Source organism: Sitodiplosis mosellana, unplaced genomic scaffold (assembly GCF_009176505.1).
Source record: "Sitodiplosis mosellana isolate CC-2019 unplaced genomic scaffold, AAFC_SMos_1.0 Smas_scaffold_6167, whole genome shotgun sequence".
Taxonomy (NCBI): domain Eukaryota; kingdom Metazoa; phylum Arthropoda; class Insecta; order Diptera; family Cecidomyiidae; genus Sitodiplosis; species Sitodiplosis mosellana.
In genome coordinates this window covers 639,483-647,612 of record NW_022601408.1, presented here as the reverse complement: position 1 = coordinate 647,612, position 8,130 = coordinate 639,483, and the positions used below count along the sequence as shown (strand labels likewise).

The 8,130-nt window shown below is 36.5% G+C and overlaps 2 protein-coding genes across 3 annotated transcripts; one reads left to right on the top strand and one right to left on the bottom strand.

The window, feature by feature from the left end:
- Positions 1 to 276: 276 nt before the first annotated feature.
- On the bottom strand, positions 277 to 6,773 carry LOC129575431 (uncharacterized protein CG7065-like). 2 transcript variants are annotated; one of them, XM_055459065.1, is made up of 9 exons: positions 6,587 to 6,773; positions 5,406 to 5,736; positions 4,696 to 4,957; positions 4,318 to 4,568; positions 3,867 to 4,143; positions 3,543 to 3,798; positions 3,270 to 3,368; positions 3,053 to 3,186; positions 277 to 2,871 (listed from the first exon to the last, which is right to left on the bottom strand). In XM_055459065.1, the coding sequence occupies exons 2-9, from the start codon at positions 5,427 to 5,429 to the stop codon at positions 521 to 523; spliced, it is 3,654 nt and encodes a 1,217-aa protein (XP_055315040.1). In that variant the 5' UTR covers positions 5,430 to 5,736; positions 6,587 to 6,773; the 3' UTR covers positions 277 to 520. The 2 variants fall into 2 exon arrangements, with proteins under 2 accessions (XP_055315040.1, XP_055315041.1); XM_055459066.1 differs by having other exon boundaries at positions 5,914 to 6,714.
- Positions 6,774 to 6,807: 34 nt separating this feature from the next.
- LOC129575434 (cytochrome c oxidase subunit NDUFA4) lies at positions 6,808 to 7,699 on the top strand. Its single transcript, XM_055459070.1, has 3 exons — positions 6,808 to 6,968; positions 7,294 to 7,440; positions 7,537 to 7,699. Exons 1-3 carry the CDS (start codon positions 6,921 to 6,923, stop codon positions 7,615 to 7,617), a joined length of 276 nt encoding a protein of 91 aa, XP_055315045.1. The 5' UTR covers positions 6,808 to 6,920; the 3' UTR covers positions 7,618 to 7,699.
- The last annotated feature ends 431 nt before the right edge of the window (positions 7,700 to 8,130 follow it).

The following is an 8,130-nucleotide window of genomic DNA, read 5'->3' as shown; positions in this document are numbered from 1 at the left end:
CAGAGTATAAAGAGTACATAACAATAAATGAATCACAGTATAAAATTCAATTTTCAATGAACTGTGTGCACTTTGAGCACAAAATGAAAGAAAAATAACACATATTTTTTTTCTACATATTTATTTAAGAGTTTTCATATTATATCATGTTTTCCATATTTTTAATATGTATGAATAAACAAGCGATGGAAGTTCTCATATTCCACTTGATCAATTTTCATTTGTTGAATTTTTTGTTAACCTCATAATTTTTGTTTTGCAAAAAAAAAAAAAAAATTTGCATGATTTGTCAGGCTGGCTTCCAATTTATTGTTTGGATGATGTTCACATAATAATAATGAATGAGTAAAAAAGTGTTTACAGATATATTTAAAATTCATTCGATATATGATTTGTAATGAGCTTCATGCTCTGTGTTTTGTTTCATTTCAGTACATTTAAACATTTAAAATTTAAATGTGGAAAAATGTGCTGTGAGTCAACAGTATCTGCCAACAAGATTGATTAAGAAAACAAAAAACTACCATGCTGGACGACGGTTTTGCTGTTGGCTCAATTGTGTCAATAGAGCGGCTTGTTGGTTTGTCAACTGCGGTGATTGTACTTGCTGTGGCTGCTGTTGGTATGTAGGTATATTTAATGGAATATTGAGCCGTTGAGTATTACCATAATTTTGATTTTGGCTTCCATATGCGTTCCTAAATTGGTTCGATGAAGAAAACTGTTGGTTTTGACCACCCAAATTAAAATCGTTCGCATAGCCTTGATTTGATGATTTCGAATTGGACATTGCGTATGGTGCTTGTGATTGTGGTTGCAAATAAAATGGTACGTTGCTTTGAATTTGCTGGCGTTGCTGTTGATTTTCATGGTTTGACGAACGATTTTGTGCGTTTCGATGCAGTGATCCCATCAAATTGGCAATAATACTCTCAGTATCGGTAATTACAGTCCGCGAACTTGAATTTTCTCCACTTGCTCGTGACAGATTCGAGTCCTCGTAATGGATACTCCTTTCACCATCCAAAATGAATTGGTCATGCTTATTTACCGAATCACTGTCCGATATGACTTCAGGAGATCGCAGTCGGTTTTCCAGCTCCCTTTGATTTTCTTTCACATTTTTCGATGCTGCTTTGCACAAATCATCGTACGAGTAATCATCATCGTCTGAGTCAACGATATTTGTCACCTTTGCATCATTCTTTTTATTAGTATCATCATAGAACATGTCATTGTATGGATCAGAATTTTGACATGTTCTCGATTCGGCGTTTCGTTCCATATGAGCCGAACGTTCGGATGAATTTCGTTTATCGCTTCTTTCGTTGAGTTCAGACTTTTGTAAATCAAATGCTACATTCACATATTGTCGGAGTTTTTCCACACGTGCTGGATCGGACGCTTCTAACTTTCTCATGTAAGTTTGTAAGTGCTGTTGCTCTTCAGTCGATAAATCTTCGAAATTCTGCAGCAACGTTTGCAAGTCGGCATCAGTCAAACTTTCCAGTGCATTCGAAGCGTCTTGCGGCAAATCAAATTCTTCGTCATGGTCTTTCTTAATCTCACAACCATCATCGGTCAAATCAATGGCTTGCGCACTAGATGCAGCATTATTATTCGACGATGCAGTAGGCTGACTTGTACTAGGCGTATTCTGGGCGTCTTTTTGGGTTTGAGATGCACTTTCTTTGGCTTTGCGTTGCTCATAATAATAGTTAACTAATGTTTCCAATTCCTCTTTCGAAACGTCGGCTTTACCTTGAGCAATCAATGCAGCGGTAATCTTTTTCGCCATCTCATGTTTCTCCTCTTCCGCTGTTTTAGTAACCGATTTTGATTCCGTCAAAACGGGCTGTGGCTTATCGACAGCCGAGCTCTCTCTCATCAATGCGTCTTGCTGCCGCTCTTCGGGAGATTTGTTTTTCTCTTTTTCGGAGGCCATATGAATGACGCCGGCAATATTTTTAATGGCACGTTTCACTCCTTTCATACGATGTTTTTCAACCATGTCGTTCATCAATTGACCTTTCAACTTTTCTTTGATTGTTTCCAACAATACACAGTTTTCTTCATTCAAAAGCATGTCATCCGCTGAATTTGCTTTGACTTTTTCCAATGCCAACGCTTTAGCCAACAACTCAACGATCTTCGGACCAAGACTTGGCCCTAGTAATTCTTCTAAAGCTGAAAGGAGGCGCAATACGGTAACAACTGTAAGTGGATCGTCACATTCGGTTTCATCCTCCACTTGCTCTTCGTATTTTGGCAGCGAAGATGTTGGCATTTCGCGACTGTAGTAGTGTGACTTGGAATAGTAGGACGGTTTTGGTTGACCTGGATGCCACTTGTACGAATTATGGGAATAATAGACGGCAGAAGGTTCACGTTCTTCGCGTATATAACGCGGCGGTGATTCATCGTGATAGCTTCCTCGTGAATTTGGTTGACGGTGCCGTTCTCTGTCTCTGTCTCTGTCTCTTCGATCGATCTCATGTCTTTCACGTTCGATGCGTTCATAACTTTTTTCACGTTCATACGATGATCGTTTATACTTATCGTTGGATTTTGACACCATTTCACGGCTTCGAGACCTTTCATATCGACGTGTTTTCTCCACCTTTTCCCTGCGTGCTGACGATGATGATGATGAATCCACCGGATCTAGAGATTCCTTTCGTGAATTGGGCTTAATGCTATATTTTTCCTTTAACTCACTCGTTCGTTCCCGTCCATCTTTCGGTAAATTCAAACTTTTTCGTATTTCATCTTTCTTTTTCTCAACCGATTCATCGTGTAGTTCGCACATTCGCTTTGTCCAAAATGTTTTCCATTCCGGTGTAAAATCATACTTTGTTGGATCTTTCTTTTCTAAAATCCCAGCGATATGAAATATATGAAATAAATTGATCACTAACAAACAAACAACTGGCCATATGATTTTTTTGTGTGCATAAAATGTTATTATTCTCCTTTTAAAAAAAAAACTCTGATAGTTTTCTATAGAAGAATTTGCTTGTTACCGCAAGTGATTATTAAAAAAAAGTCAAACCTGCTTGGAGTTCTTTGTAGCGTCGATTCCAGAACACTTTCCACTCATCTGGATACAGCGGATGATTTTCAGGACTCTTTTCATACTCCAAGCGTTGCTTTTCCAAATCTTTCATCGCACTTTCAACCAAACATCTACAGACATCGTTAATTTCAATTAATTTTTGAACTTTGAAAACACATTTATTCTACTATAACACTCATAAAAGAAATGCCACCTGTACTTTTCCCACTTGTATCCTTCTGCACTGATGGCATTTGCCTGCATGGATAGTTCACGCGGAGTTGGTATTGTTTGCCGTCCTGGTGATTTTGTTCTATTTATATTCAAAGGTACATAAATAAAAATTGTTATTGAAAACAAATTCAACTGTGAAAAAAAAAAACGAAAGTAATAAAAATAGGCTTTGTGTGCTATTAACCCTGAATGAGGTGATTGTGAACGATTTCTTGCAGAAATTCTTACACTTTCATTAGCAGAAATAACTTACACATGTGCTCGGTCACGCGGAGAACGCGAACGAGATTTTGAACCGACATAAATTACATCGTCTTCTTTATCGTTTGAAAGACGTTTTCTTTGTTCGTAACCATGTGAAATGGGCGATCGATCCAGAGACGAGCTAGAAATGCTGGAGATCGAGCCTAAGCTTCGTCGGCGTTCATTGGATGACCGACCACGCTTCATTTCATCGAACTCAATTGGAGATGCATTGCGCTTATTAGATGACGTGATTTTTGCTTTGCCTAACGGAATGAAAACAGAATATTATACAATATTTTGATTAAAACAACAAATTGAACTCAAAACTAACTTTTGGCAATCCATTCTTCGATTTCTTTCGGATTTATCACATGGATAAACGATGAGCCATTTTTTTCACTGAAGTGCTTATCGTTGATAATTTCCTGAAGACAAGCCATTCGATTCTTTTCATACTCGTCGTTATCATAAACGGTCGGTGTTAATCGACCATATGCCTCTTCAATGGCTTCACAGATTTTCTGAACAATGTGTGGAAAAACGTCACGTGCCTCGCGACTATATCTATACACTGAGATTTCGCGTGTTACCGTCGGAAAATGTTTTTCCTTTATCGAAGTCGAAAAATGTATGCATAATTATTATTGATGATGAGACAAAAAAAAAAAATGTAAAAAGTGTTCAATTTATTCAACAAAGAAAATACATGATATAGACGGTTTTAAAAACCTCCCTATGTTCTATTCTGGCATGCCTACATATGGAGAATTTGGAAATGTTACCAAGTATTTCAAGCGATGTTTATAGCTGGTGAGATGGTCCAAAATTGTACGAGGGTCACCACGCTTTTCACATAGTACACACAAGTAGCTCGGTTCCTGTTTGTCGCGCACACCTAATTCCGCCAGATATTCGAGCCCGATGAATGGAACATTTCGGCATTTGTCAATTTTCGATTGAATTTCAGCAACAGCTTTCACCTCATTCTCAAAACCAGGCGGAACTGGTTCGCCTGGTGCAATTTTCATGACAACTGTTTTACAAGAGAAGAGAATGTGAGAAACGATGTATAGATTTGTTCAAATTGGACGTGTGTTGAATTCAAAGAAAGAAAATGCCGAATATCAGAATCCAGTCATAGCAAACGACATGAGACGTACTTTTATTGGATCTTTGCAATGTTGCACGGAACAAATTAGCATCGAATTGTTTCGACGTTAATTTGGTTTGATGCCGGCGTCCACTGATATGCGTATATAAGCAACGTTCACCGGGTAGATTTGGAACGCTGCAAATATGACAGTTGTATGTGAACATTTTCGCTTCATTGCGATGCGGATTACGCGAAAAGATGTATCCTTTTGTACCGTCGCTTAGTTCAACCCTTAAGTTGAGTACATTCTGTTCGACCTCGCGTTCGACCTGTAAATTCAGTAACGAATGTTATTAGTTTCTTCTTGGGCCGCATGATATCAACAGCAAATCACAATGGCAGCCACCGGATATGATGGAATTCCCGAAGTCATATGTCTCAATTAGTCACTGCACACATGCATGTATGTATGTAAAATTAAAATCACTTGAGCGCCGAAATATTCTTTCGAACCATAACATACATTCATTTCAGCGGAGATCACTCTCAAAAAATACATTTGTAAAAACCGGTTGAAACTCGCACAAATAAAGCGTTGCATGAACTGAACGGTTGTTGTTTTTTTGTGTGGACAAAAACCAAAAAGCCCAAAGAAAAAAAAAAGATGGATTCTTGGTTTTTGATCCAAAGCCAAATTAGCTGGATGCAACTTCTTCATTCGATCGATTAATCAAAATATGTGTGTATGTGTCGGCAGCAATAATATGCAATATTTACCTTGGAAAGTGAAGAGGTGGCCATAGTCGATGTAATTCTTTTTATATTTATTTATTTTCACTCACGAAACGAATAGTTATTTCAAAATTGTTCACTCGATTTGCTTACAAGCTACACCACGATTTTACACAAATGGTTGCATTTTCCTTATTCACTATCACAATCGTAAGTGTTCTTGGCAAATTACTAAGCACCAAGTTTTATCAATCACATGCCCATGATACGCGTTGCTCAGCGATCGTTTCAAACGAAAAAGGTTTGTCTGGGTTTGTAAAATGTGTTATCAACAGAGAAAATATATGCTTCAATCGCTTAAGCAACTGGCGTGTTCCTGTGAAGTAAACGAAACAAGCAAATTTTTTACATGATGGAAATGAAATAAAAATGGTTGTAAATTCAAACATAGAGTTTGAAGCGCATTCTATTTTGCCTTTATGTCGACATCATTATCATCATCATCACACTTACTGCGGGTACAAAAGTTGCTGATTTTTCGAGAGAAAATTACCTGAGTAACCACCGATTTTGGGCTTGTGAAAATGCTTAATAAATTTTCCAAAATGTACCTATTTAGTTCAACAATTTTGGCACACTCATTTTTCTTTCACTTTTCACTTGCTTTCTTAATTCCACATTTTACCATTTTCACGTTGTTCTTTCTTCAAATACAGATGTGCGCTTACTTGATAATGCAAAATAATGAAATGGAAAAGTGAAACAGAAGAGAGAATGCTTCCTTATGACGATATACATTCTCTCCGAGTGATTTTCAATGGGTGTTTTCTTTGAAATAAAATTCTAATGTACGATGTTTACGTTGTTCATCACAAGAATTGAGATGCAATTTGGTGATTGCATGAAATATATAGAATATAATTTCCTAGAAATTTGTGGTTTCCCAATTCGAGGACTACCATTTAAACAACGAAGTCAAATTATATGAAATGCATAAACATAGAGCTGTATAAAACGATGTCCCATTTGAATACATCGATTACAGCATAGTATTTCGTTTGGTTAGACAAAAAAAAGTTGTCTTCATTTTATACCAAAATGGACGCTTGAATGAATTGGTCTACTGAATTTGTCTTTTAAGCGAGTCGGCGACAATTTTATTCTATGTAGATACTCTAGAACTTCCCAGATTTACACCTTTTGAACATTTTTCATCTAATATTTACCTATTTTATTTCGTATTCGTCGATGAAAAAGTGCATTTTTTTTTGGAAAATTCAATTCAATGCCAATAATGGAAACTTTGTGTGAATTTCGAAACCAAACACGTACTGAACTTAACATTTTTGAGTACAACGGAGAAAGAAAGTATACATTACACACAATGTCAATGTGCTTCCATTTCATTCCACTAGAGGAGCTAGAGGTGTTGCGCATACACGGTAAAGACATTGACGTTTTCATACATCACCTTTTCGCTCGACATCAGTCATTTATTCTCTTACGACGAAATAGAGGAAAACTTTTGTTGGCTGATATCGGAATTTTCAATTCATTAAAATGGGTTCACCACTGTTCTCGATTGCAACACTGAAAAAGCATCCAGCTGTAAGTTGATGAATATTTTCATTTTTCATTATTATGTTCGCAGTGTTTTTTGTATTTTGTGGCAACATTTGAAATGTAATATATCCTTATGGAGTAGCGTAAAATGTCTTGCACGAACTTATATAACCAACAATACAGTGAATGACGATCGTACGGAAAACTGTGTTTCGTCTTACCAATCTCCTATAAGTATAAAGTAGATCAAAGTGGGCTAAATATACATTTTGGCAATTATTTGAAATTCTCCATCATTGAAGCGTAGACGATTTTTGTGATTTTTAATTTATGATTTGTAAATATTTTAATGAATGTTGTGTACTTTCAGTTGATTCCACTCGTTGTCATCATTGGAATTGGAGGCGGCCTCGCAGGTGGTATTTTGTGGCGTTTGGCAACCCAAAGCCCCGATGTTACATGGAATCGATCGGGCAATCCAGAACCATGGGAGAAATACCGTAACAAACAGTACAAGGTAGGCAATAAACAAATCAAAACAAAAGATGAAACATGCATTCAATTCATCACGAAAAGAAATCCAATGATATGTTTGTTATTTGGCTCTTTTCAGTTCTATTCACCAAATATAGATTATTCAAAATTGGAATGCCCTGCCCCAGACTACCGAAAGGGTGTTGAAGAAAGCAAATAAATCCAACACAACATTTGTCATAGAGTAAACTTAATTTCACCGAATTGAAATAAAATGAGAAAAGAAAATCTTTAGTAGAGCAGCCATCTTGTTTTACTTCTGGTGCAAATATTGAATCCAGATTCAGGACTGATATCGAACTGTAAAAGTTTGCTGATGAAAATATAGTGACTGTTACTGTAAACAAAAAATAAATAATTGAAATAAAGCTAACGCTAGAGAAAAAAAATCTAAATCATTTTCAATTTTCTTCCTTTTATGACACATTTTTCGGCAACGACGTCTAAGTTTTTATTGGTATAGAGACCCAAGTTCACATTGTTCATTATTTTCAACGGATTTGATCTTTCATGAAAAACGAAAGCAAATCAAGTGATAGCGCTTTCTTGACCTGAGCAAAAAAGAACAAATTAAACGCAAATTGCATGCAAAAGTACCTCGTTGGTTTTCTATTGAATGAAAATACATATCAGTCGGCTGATTTCAATGACCGATTTGTCAATTGCATGTTCC

Bases quoted from the DNA above. Each gene is read 5' to 3' on its own strand.
- LOC129575431 (XM_055459065.1), bottom strand. From the start codon at position 5,429: ATGGCCACCTCTTCACTTTCCAAG. The intron at 3,799-3,866 runs GTTAGTTTTGAG...TCATTCCGTTAG, and splicing joins CGAAGAATGGATTGCCAAAA to GCAAAGCAAAAATCACGTCA. The intron at 2,872-3,052 runs GTTTGACTTTTT...CTGGGATTTTAG, and splicing joins CTACAAAGAACTCCAAGCAG to AAAAGAAAGATCCAACAAAG.
- LOC129575434 (XM_055459070.1), top strand. From the start codon at position 6,921: ATGGGTTCACCACTGTTCTCGATTGCAACACTGAAAAAGCATCCAGCT. The intron at 6,969-7,293 runs GTAAGTTGATGA...GTGTACTTTCAG, and splicing joins CACTGAAAAAGCATCCAGCT to TTGATTCCACTCGTTGTCAT. The intron at 7,441-7,536 runs GTAGGCAATAAA...GGCTCTTTTCAG, and splicing joins ACCGTAACAAACAGTACAAG to TTCTATTCACCAAATATAGA.